Source organism: Haemaphysalis longicornis, unplaced genomic scaffold (assembly GCF_048455015.1).
Source record: "Haemaphysalis longicornis isolate Haplotype H1 unplaced genomic scaffold, Haemaphysalis longicornis Haplotype H1 scaffold_6, whole genome shotgun sequence".
Taxonomy (NCBI): Eukaryota; Metazoa; Arthropoda; class Arachnida; order Ixodida; family Ixodidae; genus Haemaphysalis; species Haemaphysalis longicornis.
The window spans coordinates 33502953-33526362 of record NW_027526407.1 but is presented as its reverse complement, the minus strand read 5'-3'; the positions used below and the strand labels follow the sequence as shown (position 1 = coordinate 33526362).

The 23410-nt window shown below is 44.6% G+C and overlaps 1 protein-coding gene across 4 annotated transcripts in view; it reads right to left on the bottom strand.

Moving 5' to 3' along the window:
- The window catches only part of Pns (DENN domain containing pinstripe), a 62435-nt gene that overhangs the window by 16601 nt on the left and 22424 nt on the right, over positions 1-23410 (bottom strand). Inside the window, exons 14-23 of one of the 4 annotated variants that reach the window (XM_077673984.1) lie at positions 21582-21672; positions 19954-19998; positions 15232-15360; positions 12558-12710; positions 12049-12145; positions 10310-10345; positions 7502-7637; positions 6531-6659; positions 3793-3914; positions 396-541 (exon numbers count right to left, since the gene is read on the bottom strand). In XM_077673984.1, coding sequence (XP_077530110.1) covers positions 396-541; positions 3793-3914; positions 6531-6659; positions 7502-7637; positions 10310-10345; positions 12049-12145; positions 12558-12710; positions 15232-15360; positions 19954-19998; positions 21582-21672 — 1084 coding nt within the window. Of the gene's footprint in view, positions 1-395; positions 542-3792; positions 3915-6530; positions 6660-7501; positions 7638-9343; positions 9449-10309; positions 10346-12048; positions 12146-12557; positions 12711-15231; positions 15361-19953; positions 19999-21581; positions 21673-23410 lie in introns of all 4 variants that reach the window. The other 3 variants (XM_077673982.1, XM_077673985.1, XM_077673983.1) reach the window with 3 other exon arrangements.

Genomic DNA, 23410 nt, shown 5'->3' with positions numbered 1-23410 from the left:
AATGAAGATGTGCGAAAGAGATGTGCACAAAGTACAACAATGGCACAGCAGTACCCATGTCACATCCTTCTCATACTGTTCAACGCGACATCCCTCATCAACTTGGTTCAATTTTACATTACACTCGCCACGATTCTACCTCGGCTAATCCAAACATTCATCCTGCAAAATCGCACGACAGTCCTGCTTTCTCAATTCAGTGTACAATTTTCACAGAAGACCTTCTGCACTTCAGCAGTTGTTCATCGAACAGCGAAAAACAGACCAACTCGCCCACTTCTCAATGTTTTTACAGCACACTTCAGCGGTTGGCCCAGCTGCCGTTTCGAGGGAACCCCTTGCACTCCCGTTTTCACAGACAGACCAAGTGGAAGAGAAAAGCACGGTGGACTCACGTGGCAGAGGAACTCGAGTGTCTGCTTGGGCACGGGTATGACACCCGTGGTGCCCATGGTGCCCGAGACGCTGACCCAGGCGTTGGCAGAGGTCGTCGACCCGCTCAGCTTGCGGCTGGGGAACACCACCACTCGGTAGGGCATCTCTGGACAGTCGTCGCAGCATCCAGTGGATCGCAAAAAGGACGAGGAAGAGGAGGGAGGGAGGACGACGAGAGCGGAGCCATTAGCATCGTGATCGACAGGCATGAGGTAGAAGACTGCACGTGTGTCGAAAGGAGAAGAGCGGAGGCAAGTGGAAAGCAGCTGTCGAAGGAGGACAGAAGCCATGAAGGAGATGAAAGGATTAGGCCTACGATTGTTAGTCAGGAAATATTTTTTCTAGCTGGATTAGTGAACCACAAATTGCTTCTAGCTAGAAATATTTCTAGGTTCTAGAAATTCAGTTTCTAGCTCATTTATAGCTGGATTGAGATTTTTTTTTTCAGCTGGCAGCTATTACTTCCAGCTAGAATTTGTCAGTTGGGCTGGAAGAAAAAAAAAACAGTAAGCTGGAAATAATTGTCCCTAGCTAGACTAAGAGTTTGTCTAGTTAGAAGCTGTCGATTCCAGCTAGAATCTGTAAATATAGTCAGAAATGAAGCTGAAAATTATAATTTCTTGCTATAAATGCTCTTTCCATTTTCACAAAGTCACAAAAAAGAGCAAAAGCAAGACGACTGGAAGTTAGAAAGGCTCTGCCCCTTTAGCAGCAGGGGGATAGTGATATTCTGTTACAGGATAGGTACAAGCCCATAACTTCCATTGGGATGCAAAATTACAAATAAGTGCGTTCCAACCCTCAACCACCCTAACGATAACAAACCACAGTTATTTACAAAACAAATGTGCAGAAGTGATCTAAGTGAACATTTTCCAGTAAAAAAACAAAAAAAAAAAAAAAACACCTTGCGGGTCTGGGAAAAAATTTTTGCATCACTGGGGATCAAATCCAGGGTGTTCACCCCCAAGCTTGAGATTCTACCTCTACGCTACTGAGACTGAACAGTAGAACCCTATTAGTTGTTGCTCAAAACAATAGAAAGAGTGGTTAAAATGAACTACTACATGATGCTGGGTTGTCGCAGCATCCAGCAGATCGTGAAAAAGACAAGGAAGAGGAGGGAGGGAAGATGTCGAGAGCAGAGCCATTAGCATCGTTATAGACAGGCATGAGGTAGAAGACTGCACATGAGTTGAAGGGAGAAGAGCAGAGGCACGTGGGAGGAAGTCACGGGATTGTACTTAGCTGTGGAAAAAATGTTGCAGGAGGCAACCATGCAAGCAAAATGGGTACAAAATGATTAAAAGAAAATAAAAGTGGAAAGGCAAGGCTTTTGGGTAAAACTTCTCAATGAAACTTGAAAAAGTTTAGCAATGCGCTATGGTGGCTAATCAATCCGCATTTCTTAGCCCCAGATGCCAGCAATGAAAGGAAAAATAAGAGGAGGGAATCAGAGGAAAGAGGAGATGAGGTGGGTTTATGTGCATGTAGCTAGAAGGGTTATGCAAACTGTGAATGAAGATTGATAAAGGATGAAAACTGACACACACGTACACACACAATTATGTCCCGTGATTCTTCCGGGTGGTCGAAGCACACAGACAAAGAAAGAAGGATGACACGGCACTAACTCGGAGGTATCGGTTTAATGAGAAGACATGTAAATATATAATGACTAGACCTCACGTGATATGTTCCTCTCACCCAAGATAGCTACAGCATTTTCCGGTCTATAAGTCGCACACCCCTTACAACAGCAGTTTTTCCAAAAAAAAAAAAAAAGAACTCATATAAGTCGCACTGGTGTATAAGACACACCGGTGTACAAAACGCACTTGTTAATCAGGTAAAGTCTTGGAGGATCAGTTCCTTAGAAAGTGCGGCGAAAGTACATGGTTGCGGCGGCCACCGCCTCTGAACGCATCCCCCTGTAAGCAGTGCTAAACACGTGCATCTACCATACAAAGTCTAGACAGAACTAATTTCTCAGAAATGGTGTATTGATACACGCATATGGCATGTGCTTATAGACGGCGCTTAGGCAAAACCATCGAAGCCTTCTTCCTCCGACTCACTAACAAATAATTCATTCATTTAGACCACAGAGCTGTCTCTTAACGTGCGCTGATATCACGCAGCACACGGGCACCTTTTCGAGCGTGGAGCACACGCGGCCGCCACGTACCAAATTTATTCCATACATAAGTCGCACCGGCAGATAAGACGCACAAACGAAAATTTCAGAAAAAAACCCGCGACATATACACTGGAAAATACGGTGCTTGAATAGCTACCAACTAGCCAAATTGACGTGCTGCAGTATACAGTCAAACCCATTTATAGCAAACTGCAATATGCACCGTGATTAGTTCGATATATCCAGTAGTTCAATATAGCCGAACCTGCCTATAACGAGCTTATTGTTACGAGTTCGCAATCTGCGGGAGCCCCCCCTCCCCCCCCCCTCCCTCCTCACCAACTCCACCATCCGCGTATGCAGAAACAAACACAGTACAGTAGCCATTACCATACCAAAATAACCCATTTATTGCAAGTAATAATGCTACTTTCCGCCTTAACTGCCCACCTTGCAAAAAAAAAGCGTGATTTTTGTGTTCACTTTCGTTTTTGCGGCTTCAACTAGCATAGCATTCTCTACATGAAACATTGTTTGCACCAGTTCGAGTCCGCATCCTCCAAAATCTAAGAAGCAATGGCGGAGCACATCGACTGCCGAAAGCGCTTCATTATAAGCGTCGGATGGATTTCACTCGCGACACCATCGGGAACGCTGGCGAGCTCTTCCCACAGTTCACCGATGCTGCTGTCTTGGTCCGGACTCGCTGATAGGGCGGGTTCCGTTGTGAGTCCCGCGCGTCGGAAACAGTTACGGAAAGTATTGCGTGTCACGTCGCTCAGTGAGAGGCGCAATGTCTCAGTCGCGGCTCTTGCTTCCTGGTCACGGCCAATCCACATCTCAATCGCCGCTCCGAGATCATGCATTTCAGCGGCCATTCTAGGCGCCAAGAGTTCGATATATCGCATGTGAACTTCGTTATAAGGAATATGTTTCCTGTGTATTTCCGTAACTGAAATATTTTTGTTCGATATATACCATAATTCACTCTATGCAGGTTCGTTATAGCCGGGTTTGACTGTACCACGTGACTACAACTCACATAGCAGAAAAGTTAGAAGCATCAATCACAAAATACTGATGGAACCAATCGCCGCCGAGAAAGCTCGGGGAAGCTGCAGCATTGATTACTGCATCTTTCAGAGTTACCAACAAAAAGGAGAAGCCCAAAGACGGAGCTTCTTCCGCATGCCACCAAGAGAGCACCACCCGCCCACCTGTGGCAGTGTAGGTGTTGGTGAAGCACTTGTAGTCGACCGCGTTGAGTGTGAGCAGGTAGTACAGGAACTGCTCCTTCTCATCTTCGCACCGCAGGAACGCGTACCGCTTGTAGGAGCCCCTGCACCCACACATGCGCACGCGCGCCACAGGTGAACACAATGTTCGCAGAGTAAAATTGAAAAGGATTGAAGGTGGCACATGGGTCTCTAATCGAAAACTTTATTTTTATGGTTATGACGATAAAAATTGGGGGAGATATGAAGTTTTTCATTCTGATTGAAGATATAAATTTTGTTTTTGTGTAAAGCGACTATACTCAAATTTATCAGAAATTTCATATTTGATTTTCTGACAGCCTTTGTAAAAAACTGCTGGAGGACTGCAGCTAACTGTGCACATATCAAGGGGTGCAATACCACTAGCACTGTCATTCTATCTGGTCTGTAGCAGAAGTTATGACCGTTCGAAGTTTGGGCCGGGAAGGCAAAACCAGTTTTACTGGTTGCCACCTTTCAAGTCCAAACTTCTAACGGTCACATGATTTCACAAAGCGATTGTGTTCGCGGCACAATGGCGCCCATAAAGTGGTGCCACTACACTCGTTTTATGAAGCGGTTCCGGTTCAGCCAGCGAGTAAGCATTGAACATGTTGCGACAAGCACCGCAAGGAATAAATTTTGTGTTCTAGCCTCGGTCCAGTGCCTTTTTTCATTCGGCCTATATTCGAGGTAAGTTTTTTTTATTTTCCGACCTTCTGAACTTCGGAGGTCGGCCTAGAATCGCGGTCAATACGGTAGTATTGCCTCAAACCTGAGAGTTTCGTTTTGGCATCCACTCCAAATGCAAGCTCACAGAAGTGACTGCCAAAACTTATCAGAAATAGGAATTGCTGCACAGGGAAACCTCCTTCTTCTGCTTCAAGGTTATGCCCCATGTCATTTCTTTTATCCCCGCAAAAACCAAGCAACCTGATGCCAGCAACAAGACCTTGTCCTGATTGCACACCGCTACCAAGAATGATCGAACCAACAACCAACTCCTTTGCCTGGCATGCACTCAAACTAACATTTCAAAGTTTAAAAAAGATGAAACACAAGAAAGTACACACATGAGGCAGTGTTGTCACACGTCCTCCGCTTCCTCGTGTCGCATCTTTTCCCGCTCTGAATTATGAATCTAGGCCAACTTTCTGTACTACAGTTAAACCTCGATGTAACGAACTTCAATGTAACGAAACCCTCGATGTAACGAACCACGGAATTTTTCGTAACTTCAAGTGTATGCACTCCATGTATTTTCACCCTCTCTGTAACGAAGTCCCGCTTGCCGGAATTTCAATGTAACGAAGTTTCATGGAGAACTAGGCACGAAATTTAAATTGTAGAGGTATATTTTGGGAGACGCAAGTGCCGAAATGGGGTCCCAATATAACGCGAACGGCAACACTGGCCGCCCAATGCCGCGGATGCAGCGAGCCCCTTGCCTACAAACTGTGTGGCGTGCATACACGGCTGGCGCACTGTTTCTGTTTCTGTCGGAGCTTAATCGTCTACGCGGGCATCAGCGTGAACTGCATGGAGCGTTTTCAATCCTTGCAAAAACTCAAAACGCGCCCCGCAAGCCACAGGCGCGCTGACACAGCCACGGAGACCACCCGCACAATGTGGGTAGCTCCAGCGACCGCTTCCAACCGCTCGCTGAAACGCAACTCGAGGGGCAAATGAGAGGGGCCCGCGAGAAAAAAAAAGCGGATAACGTTGGCGAAATTTTCACAGTAAAACGTCATGCGCGCCGCTTACGAAAGCGCCCATCAAACATCCTCCGCGGTGGTAAGCCTAATCGCCTCTTGCGGGGCTGCCGCCGCCGCATGCCGCCGTTTTGCCCTTCGTTCGAGTTCGCTCATGCTTGTTGGGTTTCATCGTTACAGCAAGCATTTGTGAATCTTTATGAGCCTCGTGCGCGCGTTTTTTTCACACCCGCATCCGCGTTTGCGCGCCGGCGGCGGCTTCTGCGCCAGGAAGTGACTCGCGCTGCACGCGGCAGTGGGAGGAGCCTGACCAATTTCGCCAATGGGGAGGCGCGCACCCTACGGCGGGAGCTTCGAAGCGCTCGGGCATGCCGAGGATATTTGATGGGCGCTTTCGTAAGCGGCGCGTATGACGCTTTACAGTGAAAATTTCGCCCACGTTATCCGCTTTTTTTCTCGCATGCCCCTCTCGTTTGCCCCTCGAGTTCCGTTTCAGCGAGCGGAAGCGGTCGCTGGAGCTACTCACATCGCGCGGGTTGTCTCCGCGGCTGGGTCAGCGTGCCTGTGGCTTGCGGGGTGCGCTTTTGCGGGGAGAAAACGCTCCATGCGGTTCACTCTGATGCCCGCGTAGACGATTAAGCTCCAATAAAAACAGAAAGAGTGCGCCAGCCGTGTATGCGCGCCACGTTTTCTTTTGCAGGAAATGCTTCACGGGATGAACACTTCATTAAAACCGCGAATTTCAATGTAGCGAAATTTCAATGTAACGAAGTAAATTGCGAATTTTACCGACTTTGTTACATCGAGGTTTAACTGTACCAGCGTGCTCAACTGTAGTGAGATTTTTTCTGGTGGACCATGCGTGACCTCATCCCAGAAAGAAATCAACAGGGAAGCAACTGATGCCGTACAAGACTGCCGTGAAATTAGCGTGTGGCTGCCACTCCCTTACACGCCCCTCAACTATTCGACTATCATTGCCCCCACCTGAGCAGTTCCTGGTTGGAAAGCAGCTTCTTGAGGTGCTTGGACAGCAGCTTCTTCTCCAGAGCCAGGCGAACCCAGGCCCGGGCATAGCCTATGTCTGTCTTCACCTCCGTCATGGCCTGCACGGTCCTGCAAAAGGTTTGATAACACTGTCAGAGCCCGCACCGCTCAACAGTCGATTAAAAAAAGCTGGTGGACGCGTCAAGACACCCGACATCAGAAGAAAAATTAAAGCCGTTCCACTCACTGTAAAAGCTCTTGGAAGTGCAGAGCAGTGATTCACCATAATGGGCTGTAGCACCGTTATCCGCTCACAGCTACCACAAAATGCAATTCAAATTTCTCGCCTTCACACTACTCACGTGCACCCCTGCCTGAAACTGCACCAGCGGGAGTCTGTTCTTTTTGTGCTTCCTTTTCCTCCACACGTGCCAGCGTTGCACTGCCACTTTTTTTCGCTTACTATCGTAAAAACCAGCCCAACGAGCGTTCCTAACTAAATGAACGCGGGCGCTGCCGGTTAATTGCGTATATGTTTGCCTCAAATGTACCTGCAGTTTTCTTTGTGCTAAACAATGGGGATATGTGTGACAAGCACCAGTGGTTCACGAGTTTCGAACGCTTATGACTATATAAACTGCTTGGCTTTCGAAGCCTCTGTGGGATGCCGCGAAGACAGACGCTACAACGGAACACCGTGTGGCTCTTCTTGGGTCCAGCGAGCGAGCTACGACGACAAGGCGAGCCCCTAAAGTGCGCTGCACTTAAAAACCCCACACATCAGCTTCACCTTGGTGTAGAACATCACAGTATGACAATGTACAGATAAGAAGTGCTCAGGTGAGGCGCCGACTCCCAACTTCTTCTCCCCCCCCATTACACCGTTCTGGACGACGATGAGGCCTAACAAACTCGTGCAGCTTTCCAACCACTCCCAGAAAGCAGAAGGCGGACTCTCCTGCCGTGCTCACTTGATGTCCAGCAGCAGGGAGACAGCAAGCGGCTTGAGGCCGGGCAGGTCCGGGTTGGGCCTGACCCGACGACTCCGCTCCTTGGCTTCCCTGCCACGCGTCGCCGGCATCTCGTCCGGCACCAGGTTTGACAGGTCTGCATCCCGGCCATCCAGGGGGGAAGAGGCAGAGAGAATTGTTTGAATCAGTGGCGAGAAAACGAGGATCACAAAGGTCAAAATCGCTCATTAGGCATTCTCAGGTGAACAACACCTATGCAGAGCTCAGTCAGTCAGTCAAAAAAAACTGTTTCCCCTGGTCGAAGTTGAACCTGGGTCCCTCATGTTACGAAGCTAACGTCTATCCCAGTGTGCAACAGAGGCACATGCTACTCATACGCAAAGTGTTGGGGGGTGATCTTTGCGATGCCCTGTTGCCACGGACGCTGCCATTGCTAGGCCACAAATAAGTACACGATAATATAAAATAAGCAAAACATCACGAATTAACCCAAGTGTTGCCCTCATCATCGCTCGTTAATACTTCAAAATAATTAAATTTTAAGGGCCTTTTCTGCTTTGAGTGTCTGCGTTACTTGTATAAACTTGTCCAGACTCACTACAGGGTGTTTTTGGCACATTTAGACCCCAAGACCACTTCATACTTCATTCTTCTGATGCGAAGTAGGCTCTGTAATTTCTTAGCCTGCAGCTTGTTCCAGGTTCAAAGCAAAGCTTTTGCTTCTATGCGTGCAAACTTAATGATACTTTCAAATACCACACCAGGCAAAACATAAAACTGCACGCGAAGCAATAAGGCACACACAATAAAAGCACAAGCACGGAACCCAGCACCGATCAGCTGCATATTACGAATATGACAGCTAAGAAGCACAGGCTATATGATGATAGAAATTTGTTCGCTCATTACACACATACATTTTGCACACATAAAGTTCAATTACGGTAGGAAGCTTATGTGGAACAGTAGCCCTATATTGCAAAGCTCACTATAAATGACTGTGTTGGGCTCATATACTGTGCAGTGCTTTTAGAATAAAATGCTGCCGAACAGAATGCACTCAGGGCTCCACCAGAATTTTTTCCGATGTTCTCAAACTGCACAACTCCCATTACACTTTGTTCTTTGCATTGTTACATTTCCTTCACTGTCTTTCCAAAAGATTTTAAAGCACATTTTGCAGAGCACTGAAGTGTGGGCACAAAGAGAATATCCCATCCGACCACAAGCTGTGCCTCGTGTGTTATTGCATACCATCATCTTCTACCTTGCTGCTTTAGTACTGATATGTTAATTGTTGGTACTATCAATACAATAGTTATATAGTACTGCTCTAGTAGAATTCAGGGCCCACATTCCACACAAGTTCCTACCACAGTTTTATTTTTAAGAAATTGAAATGTATGGGGGCAAGAGGTGCACCCTGTGGCATACCTCAAGTTTTTTGCAACAAGCGAACAGATATACGTTTTTGTGTTCACAGATGAAACTTTGCAAGCGCATTCACAATGTGGCAACCTGAAACTGCACGCCGCTAGCCAGTACAACTCTGCTACACCTAACAAGGCAATAAAAGAGTTGCTCAAATAAGCAGCAAACAGACAGCCCAGTTTGAAAGTGGCAAGTAAATCCCCTTGACATGTGGCTCTGTACGGGGGATACCATCTTCTCCCAACACAACTGAACCAAATAAAACCCTAGAACTACCGCACGACAAGAGGCAAAAAATAAATACGAAAACCTAGATGAAAGCAAGATGGTTTGCAAGTCAAAAGCACAAAAGACACTGCAACTTCACAAAGCAAGGGAAGCGATAGTACGGGGGACGGCAGAGCCACTTACCCAGGTTGGCAAGGTGTTTGGTAACGGCGTTTAGGGCACCCGACTTAAGGGAGAAAATAATTTCGGGGAAACCAAAACTCTTGGGGACCTGGGCTCGCACGGGAACTACGGCCGGAACAGAGAGCGGGGGAGAGAAAAAAAAACAAAGAAGGCGAGACGACGGCGCCTTCACCCCCCGACGAGCCGACAACGGAGACACACACATCAAGCAGAACGAAACAATACAGGTAAGGGAAAGTGAACTTGCACCAAAAAAGAAAAAAAACAAAAAGCCCACTAACACAACACAGTGCTATGAAGCAAAAAAAAAAAAATCCCGAAACCAAATGAAGAGAAGCCCAACGGCAAAATTAAGGAGAGGATAGGAACCCATAGGGAACAGCCCAGAAGCTTACCTTGAAGTTAAGCCCGAAAGAGTTGTCAAGTGGAGTTTCAGGCAACACACTAGTAGGGTTAGTTACTTTCAGATTACTTTTGAACCCAGCGTTTACAGTTCTGACTTCTTGATTGAGCCCATCCCCCAATGGCCTTCTCATGAAGACAAGACGACGAATGCTAGTACGCGCAAACTATAAACTTTCAATTCTCACACGAAGGTGTTTGATAGTTAATCTACATTGTTGAATAAAGCCACATGTATCTTATTTAAAGGCATTCCAGAAGAGAATTGAGAAGTTAGATATATATGCCCAATCACAGAGGTCCGAGGGAGCACGATGCTTTTGTGAAGATGTTAGAGGATATAGATCCAACCACACAAGACCACCACAAAGTGCAGATGAAAAATAAATAAAAGGTAGATACTAAAGTCTATGTTTGCTTTATGAGCACAGCTCAGAGTGTGGCTGCAGGCGTGCAGTTTCCGGTAGCCAAAGCCATAGCCAAAGCCAGTCGAGCTTTTGCCTGAAAGACTAATAACGTGCAAAACGAAGACGTGGTTATGAGAGAAATAAAACTACGACGTACAGTCAATTCGTCGCCTCAAGACGCACCAAGCGAGGGCTGTGAAGCACAACGGTGGGAAGTGAGATGAAAAAGTGGGAGAGAGAAATTGGGAAAAAAAATGCAGATGGTACTGTGTTAGTGACACACAATGAAATGAAACTGCAAAGCATGGTTAAGCATGACGCAAGCCATCTTAAAATTGTTCTAGTTAAGGCAAGGCAGCACAAGCAGCCGAAGCAATATTCCATCGTTACCTTCACACGACTTCTTAATTAACCGTACAGGTAGCAATCAAATGTGGTAGTACTGATATACTCGTTTATTTCTAAAAGCAGGACAGAAAACACCTGATTACTACGTTTACGTAACCCTTCATTTATGAACTCCTATTAATTTGAAAGAAAGGTGATTAGATATCAATTTTTATGCAGCTATTATTACTATTTTATAATAATATTGTGTGTTAATCTTCTGTGCATTCGTGAATGTTATACACTGATCAATTTCTTCCTTTGCACGTCAAAAATATAATTTATATTTTTTTCAATTACCAGTCACATATATTTATTTTGGTAATTACACACAACACTTTGGCTTACTTTGCACAGTGTTGTGCAATGTTTTAAAGAAATGTTGAAATGAATTGAACTGAATAACTAAAAATTGTTCTTTGGATTGCTCAAACTAGCAGCAGCCAAGCAAATATCCCAAAAAATTATAAGGTGTTGTGCACCCTACTTAAACTTTCTGTGAAAACACAAGAATAAAAAAAACAACACAGAATTACAAAAGATGTGACAAGCTAATACAACTGCTGCAACTAATTATTCTAGCTACAAAAAAGCAATAAAATGCTGCTATTTCAGCCTTCTGCTCATAAAATTTTCTGCCAAACAACAACAAAAGGGCAAGGAAAAGAGAAAGAAGGAAAACTTTTTCCAAGCTGAACTCAGCACAGACCAAAATTATTGAAAGCCCTTTCACACGCACTGCTGTATTTTGGTTGCTTGAGGACACCTCCGCAAGGAGAGAAACAACCGAATGCAAATTGGCAAAGACCAGGAGGAAACATAAAAAGCTCTTCAACGGGGAAACCTGTTTTCTAAAATGTGGGGTTCTCACAGCAGTTTAACAAAAAAAGTACACGTTTCTTCTTTTACAGATCGAGGGCACAGCTACAACTTTTTACAGCCTGGCTCATTATAATAGCCCGCCAATCCTGCTTAACTTGTAGCAACTTGAGAACACCGATTATGTTGTTAAAAATGGCACATAACTGCATCAGGCTGACCCATTGTGTCCACAAATTGTTCTCCCCTCTGCGTTCCTTCTCTTCTCTTCCCATGGTTCTCTTCCCAATCATGTTCCGTGCACGCTTCCATTTTCCCCGATAACCCCCCCCCCATAATAAAAAAAAGGGGGACCACCGACCGAAGATTAAAAAGGGCCATTTCGCCTTCCATACGAAGCCTTGTCCACTGAGTTCACTACGGCTCAGTGACATTTATTTTTAGAAACATCTTGATTTTTTTTAGCCAATTTCTGGTCAGCGATCCCCTTGTTTTTTGACTGAGTCTTCTGCCTGACCAGACAAGATTTCGTCAAACCTTAGATTTTATTACCCAGCCCCATTCACGCAAGACCACACCCATGCCCCACCAACAAGCTTCAGGCCATTAGTGATTGACGCGACTGGTGGCCTAAAACACACACAGCATGCACTACCACCGATTTTTCCCGTTCCCTCCCAGCGGACTTACCTGGAGACAAAAAGTTGCGGTCAATGGGCTTGCCGCTCGACCGGCACTCCTCCACCTCCAGGTAGTTGAGCAGGTGGGACCACAGGGCCGACTTGCCCTGAGCAAAAGTCGAGAAAAGTCAGTACCCCCAACTCCCCTCTCCCACTGAAGTCCCACTAAAGTCCTACTTCTTTATCGATAAATGAGCTTCACAGCAAACCTGACACCCTAAACCACTTCAACGCGTGCTGGAATTGCAAAGACCATAACGAGTGAAGTCAAAGGTGTTCCCCTCAATCGCAGGAAAATGAACCTCTTGACTGGCGATGGGAATCAATAGCGAGGGGCATAGAGGTGCACCTTGGGGCACACCCAAAAGGTGGATGCCATGCATCACATGCTTCCTAGTGCTTGTCTCGAAGACAGTTCAGCAGTGATCTGTCAGCTATCTCAACATAAACAGACGCAGACTCATTGGCCTTTCTCTGGGAGTGATGGCAGCAATGATGACGGTGATGACAGCGTAATACCTGCTTGGCCTGCAGGCCGTGGGACCAGATGCGCTCGAGCAGGTCGCAGAAGGAGGCCAGCAGGGTGTTCTCCTCGAGGCCCGTGATGCTGGCTTCGGCATGGCCCAGTTCCACCGCCTCCACGCCCATCTTCTCCACTAGCATGCGCTTGGTCTGCGATGGAGGGTAAGAGGAAAAAAAGGACGGAATTAGTTGTTCTTTTTATTTATTTGTTCATAACAGTCAATCACTGTTGGCAGAGTTACAGCAAGAAAAGCGGCCCCTCCTGAAAACTGTATCGGAGAAAAAGCTATGACACCGACCATGAGAGAAAAACAGTGTAATGACGTTTCAACCCCCAAAATGAAAGCCTTGTTTAATATATAAACTCTTAGGTTTCATTTTCTTGTTTTTTTTTTTTTAATTGTGAACAAAGCTCCAGTTCAGGGGGTTGACACGTTTTGACCCCTGAACGAGAGCCGTGCTCACTATAAAACTCTTTGGTTTCATTTCTTCCAGTTTATTGCAAATGAAGCTCCTGTCTGGGGAGTCAAAATGTCCTTACACTATTTACACTTCCCTTTGTCTTCAATGTCTTCAATGACTGTTTCTGACAAGACAGGCACCCATCGAAGCCTTGATTTCAACCTCATCTTAAGGGGGCACACACTGGTCTTTGAAACTTTCATTTTGCTTTCCAAGCAATTTTGACAAAACTTCATGAGATTCTTCAGTTTTTTTTAGCTGATTTCAAATATCCGATTAGTTTCGATGTGGGGTAATTAGTTTCTGATTTAATTAAAAATCCTCTTTGTTCTTGAGAACAATAGGGAAAAAACTATTCAACAAAAGATTACCAGCAAGGCATGAATAGTTACCAGAAGTTGTGAAGAATGAAATGTGGGAAGCAGTTTTTTTGTTTTGCAATCACATACAAGTTTACATCAATTCTAACTTGTAAGTCTGAAATAGTCCTCCTAACCAATAAAAATAATGCTAATTAAATACTACTGAAACACAAAATGAAAAATATGCTTCCGTTGTTGGATGCTTTAAACATTCAGATTCACATTGCAAAAAAAAAAAAGAAAAAAAAAAGATCTTCCTAGCTGCAATACATGCTGGTATGTACCTCTTGAGAATTTCTTATCACTGCAATACTACTCATGGCGAAGAAGAGGAGAATAATGACAAAATTGTTATTTTTGGTTGAAATAGGACCTCTATGGCTATTATAAGTACCTGACGCTGTTCTAAGTATGGAATTTTTGGAGGAAAAACCGTGCAAATCAACAGAGAACTCATGCCGAAAAAAAAAAAGCTTTTTTGGGCAATTTTCTGGTCCCAAAGACCCATGTGCTCCCTTAACCCTGTAAGCCCCAGCTTGACTTCCCGATTCATCACTTCTCACGCAACTTGGCATGGCAAGGTTGGGCATCTACAGTGGCCTCTGTATGAGCTTGTTGGAATGAGGTGTAAAGCTTAGCAGTGGCTTGAGTAAGTTAAGAAGCAACTGAAACAAGAAGAAACTCAACTAAAAAAGAAAGAGAAGTGTTCAACTAACTTTTAATGGCAGATGGCATGCAGGAAAAGACATTGTTAAAAAAATTAATAGAGGGATTGTGCCTTGAAAGGTTCTACACATTGAATAACAACCTAGAAAACAGTAGAAGGCTCTATATATTGCACTGAAACTACCTAGTCATTTTCTCTCTGAGCAGAGCGTCAATAACTGGCAGAACCCACAACAGTCCCACGTTATACCACATGAACTATTTACACACACACACACACACACACACACACACACAAATGCACGTAGAAAAACTTTACAACAAGACACGCCAACACACATTGTGTGTGTGAATGTGCTCACAGCCAACACAACCGGCCCACTTTAACGATAAAAAAACAATTGAAAAGGCATGCCTAAATAGGCCATGTTTTTACAGCCCCTGTGCAACACTACCGTTCAAGCCAACATGCTTCCCACCATCTTATCCCTTTCAGGGTCAATGACGTACATGTGCGTCCCCGGCAAACACCTTCAAAATGGTCAATGGTGTACATGTACGTCATCGCTCGTATGTTTAAAAAGCGCGCCTTTTTCTATCATTTTTCGCACTTGGCATGTGCTCCCACACTGTGGAAATAGGTGGAATTTTTTTCTTGCACCAATGGCTCTTTTCTCTTTTTACACTTTACTACAGCGGTGTGCCCACTATTGCTTGCGCATCAGGTCACGCGGAGGGCGTGCGACGGCTGGTTTCGGTTTCGTCCTCCAGGCGCTTCCCACTTTATGCTTTCGTGAAAGTTTCTTATAATTTTTTTTATGTTACTCATGAATAAACCACGCAGATGTAACAACAAAAACGATTTTTTTGTCACTTTAGATCACTCTAAAAAAATTACAATTTTTTCTCGAAATGAATTCGTCCGAACAATTTATATTAGCAATAAAAAAAATCCCCCCCGCGGGAGTCACATTTGGCAGAAAAATTTGCATTTTTGTATTAAATATGAAAGTCTAGTGCGAGTTACAACCGGGGACATAGTGTTTTCTTCTTCGGACCGCGAAAACCAGGTGCACGTTACAATTGAAGGAGCATTAGATTCGAGTAGATATGGTATACGCGCAAAAATACGGCAAGTGCTGTGCACCACAAATTCGGCTTGTGTATGTGCCGTGACTCACCCGGGTCTTGCACTCCATGAGCAGGGCTTCCACAAACTTCCAGTTGGTCTGAGCTATGACGGCGGCCGAGGCCGTGTCGCTGAACTTGGGCTGCTTCATGTGCTTGGCGCGCGCTTCGTTCATGTACTTCTGGAAACCGGAAGGGGGAGTGGGAGATGAACTGCGTTAGCAGGCTCTTCCGTTGGAATTCCACAAGGTTAGCACGTGTAGGACTACCCTTCAAACGTTCAACTTCAAACTCTTGATGATGCTCCTAAGGTGAAAGTGCCGACACTAAGCAGCTACCTACAACGTTATAGTGAGCGGTCATTATTAATCATCATTATTGGTCAACATTGTTGAAGTGTAAAAAAAAGTAAAGCTGTAATGTGTTATCTGTTACTAGTATTAAAACTAGCCACCACCCAACAATCAGTCCAAAGCGCTGACACTAAACACCTGGCTATGACATTATGGTCAGCGGTCATTTTTTTAACGGTTTATCGAGTAAATGAAATCCAATGCTAAAAAAATAAAGAAAGGAAGCTAGAATGCTTTTTATTAACAGCCTTAAAATTAGGCGGCATCATCACCAATTAGGCGACCCTATAGACAGTATCAAAATAAGTAGCTAGTAAATGCATCACAACTGTTAACTAAAGCACATTAAATTTTAAGCTTAACTTTTTAGGTCGCAGCATGTCAATACCGCATCAGCTGTGATTGCCTGAAACCAACGTCAGTAAAATAGCACTTTTAATGAGTGAGAAATTCTATAACCATGCAGTTACCTACAATCTATCGCAAACACAGAACACTTGTAGCAGGTATAATAACCTTACACATACTGCTACGAAGCTAAATATATGACTGAGCTGCTTTTTCTCCACTTGTAACCTACAGCAAAACCGCTAGTAGCGTTTAGTACATGCCAAAGCATGCACATGCTCGTTGCGGAACAGGCAGGTTTTAGTACGAATTATGTATCCAGCTGCATCTTACAGGTTAGGACAATTGTCATGCCATTCATTATTACTATGGTTACTGTTAGAGTCATGCCACATTACGAAGGACAAAACATGCCACACAGAGACAGTCGCATACACACACGCAGAAAACAAAATTTAATGACGTCTATTACAGCTTACGCCCCGTGTTGAAGGGCTTTAAAACTGGCCAGTAATAAACCTCGCCTCTCAGTGATGAGGCCGCACTATCTTATAACTGGCAAATATCTATCACTGAAAGGGAAGCTGAATCTGTCCAGTATAATCCAAGTTGCACCCTGTCACAGAGCCTTTTATCCTTTACCATTGTTTTGCTTGATTTATCATTCTTACACAGTTTGCAGGCCACATTAGGAGCTCCTTTCAGGAAAAATGAAAGCACACAACAGGGCACAAGAAACAAAAATACTGTTTAAAGAATACCTACTTTAAGTTGAAACCCTTACCAACACAACTATTACCATAGAAGTGCTTGTTACATCATATACCAAATTCCCCCCCCACCCCCCCCGCTCAAAATGTAGCTTCCTGGACAGCTGTAAGAGCAGCAGTTAAAGGGACCCTGCAGCACTTACCATCGACTACTTGGAATGTATTTCATGGCAAAGTCTATTGTCCCAGCAATCTAGATCCTCCCGCAAGAATTTTGAAAATCCAATCACTATCCCCGAAACTATGTGCAATGAGAAATCACGCATAACTGTTCCCTCTGAACTCAACCACTGACAACGCGACGAAAGCTGCGCGCTCTCTCCCAGAGAGGGGGGCGGCTCGCAGCGTTCTCTTTCGCGGCCTTCGATATATCACAAGCCGGGGAGTTTTCTCCTCTTCTTGGCAATGTGGAGAGGTCCATTTCCGGTCTGGTGCCACAAAAAGCAAGCATGGCTGCCTGCTTGCAAGCAAGCGCTTAATAAGCTGGTAGGGCGTTTTTGAAGCAAATAAATGTTTGCTGTCGAGTGGTCTCGTTGAAAGGGGAGTATTGAGTTCGTCACTCAAACTCCGTGTGCACTCAAAACACAGAAGAAATGCCCAAACTGTGCATACAGGTTCAGGCATAGAAGAGGTTGGTACACAGCGCCAGCAACGGCGGATCGTCACAGGAAATTTGAGAAATAAGCTGCGAAGTTGACCAGCGACAGCCAATAGGACAGCCATGGCCTCAATGACGTCGTTTAGGCCATTGAAGAGAGCGCAGTTGGTTTTTCCGCGTCTTTCACGGCGAATTGTGCGCTTACCGCTTCACATGCACGGGTAATATTTGGCTTGGGTATTCCTGGCAGTGTAATCTAAACGTCGCACAGGTTCACTCGCACTGCTCAAAGAGTGTTGCAGGGTCCCTTTAAATGCAAATGTCTAGTTAATACACTGATAGCTATGTTGTGTTGCTTGCCCGTAATACGTCATTGCTACCGCTTTTACACTACTGTGACGTAAAATTTGGAAGTATTTTAATATTTCCTGCTTTATTTCAGTTAAAAAGCATCCTGTAAGGATAGAATAGGGCTGAGTGAGTAACCAAAGGCCAATTCTTTCAAATTGAACAAAGTTCTATTGCGTCTTCACAGCCTTTTGAATTCTACCAGACACCACATCAGCTTCCCTTACAAAAGAACAACACTCCACTTCCATCCTCGAAGCGCCACCACCAAGAACACCTTCACACACTTTGCGATGTGCTAGCCTTCCCGAACGTGCAAGACAAAACGTTGTCCACATGCACGAGACAAAAACGTGGCACCAACGACCGTGGCGGGTGCGACATGAACTCACTTGGTACTTTTGTGCGATGTGATTGGGGGTGAGGGTGAAAGAGAAAAACCAGAAGGAAAAAAAAAAAAGTCCCACGTGAACGGAAAAACAGGACGTTACACAAAACCCCAAACAAACAAAAGGGCGAGTGAGACAACGCCACAAGACAGGCTCGGAAAACACTCCCACAAACACACAACAACAACAACAACAAACAATCGTGCTTCTTTGCCAGAAATTCCAGTTTTTAATGCCTGATACCACAGTGCAACCTACCGTATTTTCGCGCATATAACCTGCACTGAAAATGCGACAATTTCAGTGGCAAAGAAGGGGTGCGGATAATACGCGGAGTTTTTGCTTTAGTGCAGCTTCCCGGCAATGTGCGTTGTGCTGCGAAGCTGCTACACAGTAACAGTGACTAAGCCTTCCATGGCAGCGATTGCGCAAACCATACAAGGACAAGGAAGAGGAAACAAGGACGAAAGCACTCACTCAAACAACCGAATTTTATTAGTGAATTTTGACTTTCGCTCTGCAGTTAGTGTATTCCAATTGCTAAATATATGCTTCTTCTGTCTACGTAGTATGTGATGTGTTGCTTGATCAGTAGTTTTGGTGCAGCCTTTCCTGTATCAAATGTGCGGGCAGTACGCGAGGATTTTTTTTCTTTTCCGGCGGGCTGAAAGTGGGGTGTGGATTTTATGCAGGGGCAGGTTATATGCGTGAAAATACGGTATCTGTTGTGTACGGTGCAGATGAAATTAGAAACTGGCATTTGCTATGGACGTTACGGTTTGTGTCGCACATAGTGGGAGAGAGTTTGACGTAAACGCCATGAATGACATCGAAAAATTAAAAAATTATATTGCATATTGCACGTGGTCAAAACCAAATGAAATCAGAAGCTGCGTAAAATCTGAAACATCCAAACAAGTTCTATTCTGATTGAATGAATTGAAACGTTCTGTACCAACAGCTATACTAGGGAGCTTATGACAGATTCCATGACTGCTTTATCAAAACATTGCTCAACTTGAAGAGGTAGGACCTCTTAATAGCTTACCACACAAAACACAGCCTTCGCAACCTGACCGGAGAAAAAAAAGCAACGAAGTGTTTGAAAATACTGACATTACTTAGATAAACTGTTTCCCAATACAATCATCAAAAGATAAAACTTCACATCCATTTGATATCTTTTGTCTATTTTCTGACTGGTGCTAATGCAAACAAATTATTTGCTGACATAAAGAACCTCGCATCATAAACCACCTCCCCTAGACACGTAGCGTTTCATTCAAAGATGCCAAAATAGGCTCTAGTACTACAGTAAAAGTTTGTTACAAGAGACATTCAAGGGACCCGGGAAACATGTCTCTTGTAACCAAGGTCTCTCGTACGCAAAGTTGCTAACATGGCGATTACTGAAAAACAAACCAAATTGCTTTCATTCAAATGCCTCTTATAACCAATCGTCTCTTATAACAGTGTCTCTTGTAGTGGGGTTTTACTTTACATCTTTATTCTCCCCAATGAACTACAGAGGCACGCTCACAAGCCGAGAAGGCTACAACGTTCTCTTTCCCATATTCCCGAGCACGTCCTCTCCAAGCATTCACGGTGGGATAGCATTCATTGCCACACCATGCTACCATATACTGTCGCACATAACTCGACTTCCAACTTGCGTACTTGATTTCACAGTTACAGTTAAAAACTACATTTTTAAAGGAGTGATGCTGAAATGAAAAGGCAACACATTTTGGTATATGCATTACACAATTCTCGCGCTCAATAAAATACCCCCAGAACCTTCCTTAAAATCTTATATCTTTCAGCGAATGTTGGCACATAACAAGAGTGTAGCTTTACAATTTAAAACATTATCTATTATCCGTTACACGAGACGACCGATCATCTTTTCTGAAAAGCGTCGACTAAGCAAAGTGTTAAAAAAAAGAAAATGCATCAGCACTATACTCACTTGCCACAACTGAGCATGCTTCGATTTCGTGCCGACAGAGGCTGACTACAAAAACAGGAAACGAAAAGTAAGACGCAAAATGCAAAAACAAACAAAACTGGAACGGACAAGCAGTTGCGTGAGCCCTTCATGCTGGCAGCAGAAAAAAAAAACAACACAAACACTATTAAACACGCCAGGCAGAAAGAAAAAAACAACATTGATCAAAAACATGTGAATGTAACACGACATGAACGCAGTGTTAGTAGACTAAAAACGAAAATTTCTTGAAAACTGGAGTGGGAAAGGCATGTGCCCTACTCTAACAAACATTTCTAAATTTGCAAACCCAGAGATCTTACTGCTACGATTACTGCCTCCAATAACTTATCTGCAAGGTGTTTTCAATTTTTGTTCGTTTTGTTTTTATTTGTAAGATTTGTAAAATTTGGTTGTAACATTTGATATGTATGAAAATATGTTTACCACTTAAAAATATGCCAGAAAACAGGATCCCAATGGTTGACCAGATTACCTTCAGACTAATGAGATGCTTACAAAAAACAAAAGGAAAACATACCAGTGGTTACGACAAAGGCATTGTTACAATAGTGCATTCCTATTAGCAAGCAACTACAGCACGTTGCACTGCCTAGAAGTGGAACTTGTTTTTTCTACCAATTGTTGAAAAGAACCTCCTAAAAAAGAGGCCCAGTAAGAAGAGAGCATGGCAAAGGCTAGCCTAAAATAAAGCGAACTCAGAAAATTCTGCTATGACCTGTCAAGCAAGCACAAGACTTCCGTCAAGCAAATCATACAGCATAGGATGTTCAGCACTAAAGGCAACCAAAATATTGTTAAAATGCAAGTACAGGTAAAAAAAAAAATCTTTAAAAAGCTCACGTCTAACAAAAATTGCAGTTGGAACCACTCCTGAAAGAGGCATATGTCATTCAATTTTTCAAAATAAATGTCCGCATGTTGCACGTTACTGAACCTCTCAGCGTGAAACCACCTTGTTGCAAATCAGTGTTGCTTTGCTTTCAGCAATGTTTTTTCAGGTGTTCCACAAGGATCGGTTCTTTGGCTACCCTTGTTCGTCTATATCAATGACTTTGCTTTGCAGTTAAAACTTAACGTTTTTTATTTGCACACATTTTTTTCAGTTGTTCTGTAGGGAGCAGTTGTTTGTCCACCTATATTTATCTATACCAATGACTTGACTTCACTGCTAGAACTTAATGTGCTTTTTATTTGCACACAAACGTTAGTTGCAGACAAGTCTCTTTTTTTTTTTTTGCAAAATACTGCAACCTTGATCTTCAAACAGAGGTGCTGTGCAATTGTGCTGCATTGATTACACAGCTTCAGAACTTGAAAGTAACAGTATATCACTTGAATTCTGCTTTTGGCAGTAAGCTGGCTACAATAGAGAAGGAAGAAGATCGCTATGATGGCTCGTGATAACGCATGCATCACAGTAGAGTGAATTGCAGTGAAGCTGAATTTCTGGAAAAAATTCACATAACACTCGCGCTTAAGACCTCTCAATTACTAATGGGGATTGTGCGAACAAAATTACGGTATCATCTCATCGAATCCCGCGATTACCGTTCCCCGCCTGTTCCCCTCTGCTTCTCGCCACTCACCTCTCGCTGTTCGGCAGTGAGTTTCAAGTGCTCTGCTTGCTGTATGGAGCGGTCTTTCCGTCGGAACTGGGCATGGGCACGTTTTTTGACCCTGCACAAACACGAGCGCGTACAAGCGAGATGAGGGATACAAGAGACACCCCCACATCATTACTCAATGACCGTATTTACATGATTATAATGTGCACTTTTTGTGCTTCTAACGCTGCCCAAACATTGCATGCAAGTCTGTAAAATTTCGGACAATCGTTCACTGACATGCGATGTATCTACTTCACTGGCATCATCTTTTTAATGTCAGCAGTGCATTAGTGCAAACTTAAATATGATGACAGCCAGCAATTTCAGATGAACGCAGTGATGCACATGTAGCAATACTGTTTGATAACATGCCAATGCATGATGACAGCTGCACAGGCTGCAACTAGACATAGCTGCAACCATACTTTTGAATTCGATAAACTTAAAGGCCAACTGCACTCAAATTTCACCTCGACCAAATTTATTTTTGTGTAGTACATACCACCAAATCAGCTGAGACATGGTTGGTAGCCCCGTGAAACACCTTGTTAATCAGTCAGACATGTTTAAAAAGGCTCCACCGCAGCCCACGCTACACCTGCCAGCGGATCGCGTAAACAGCCATGACGCGCCTGTGACGCTCCAGCCATCAGGGGCTTGTTCCTCTGGCCAGCCATGCAGCTGGAGAAAGCTCTGCTGCAGACGCTTCACCCATTTGCTGCCCTGTGCACGCATAGAGCTTTCGCGCCAGCTTGCTCACGAGCTGCTGACCGTCCGGCCACTCGCTGGATGGCTGCGACATCATGGCAATACTCTCCTCGATTTCAGTTTCACAATCGTCAAGTTTTGCCAACCGCTTGCGGTGTCCACGCGCATTTCAGCTGTTGAATTTCGCATCTCGCTTTCTTTTAGATGCGATGCATCTCTTGCTCTGAGGCATGTCCCTCCTGCGTCGTCGTCGCGCCGTCCGTCCACATCCCTCCTCCATTCTTCTCTCCCACGGCTGTGTGCAACACTCTCACTCCAGCTCATTAGCATACCACAGCTGGTGCGCTCGTTTGGGCGCGCTTCACTGCGTAACGCTGCATTAACAACTGTTCCGGCGCGCGCAAGTGCGCGCATGCGCGACTCTCCTTCATTGTCTCCTCTCCTTCAAGCGCTCTCAATATAAAGCGGGTATCGCGCTGCGGCGGTTCAGTCAAGCGCTCGCTCTCGCACTTGACGTGACCTTGCTTGACTACTTCGTGTTTGACTTGATTCTTCCGATGAAGACGTGATGGAAGCGACGGTCCCTTCAGTGAGTGGTGTGACACAACAATTACGCCCATCGTCCCGCGTATAGGAACACCCGCATGTGATGGAAATGCATCATACGCGTTCACAACACGTTTCACGCGATTTAGAGAATCAACCCAACGGAAACACCAAATGAACCCCCCGATGCGTCGCATCACACCAGGGTTTCCTCGCGGGAAGATGGGCGTAATTTTTAGGCAGCCTATATGGAAATCGAGTTTTTGCTTTCTTTTTAGGCAGCCTATACGGAAATCGAGTTTAGGCAGCCTATACGGAATAGTGTTTTCAAGAGGTCAAAATTTTGCGTGCAGTCGGCGTTTAAGTCTTAGGCTCACCGCAGCAAATCACGCTGAGATGTAACAGAGTGTCCCTTTTTCATGCCTGCTAACACTGCCCTTTTCGTTCAAGGGCAGCTGTCAGGCTGCCAGTGGACTATAAAAGCTAATACAGAGAACAGGCTCACTGCTTGGTTGGGCCACTGATGATTGATTGACTGATTTAGACATTCCTTT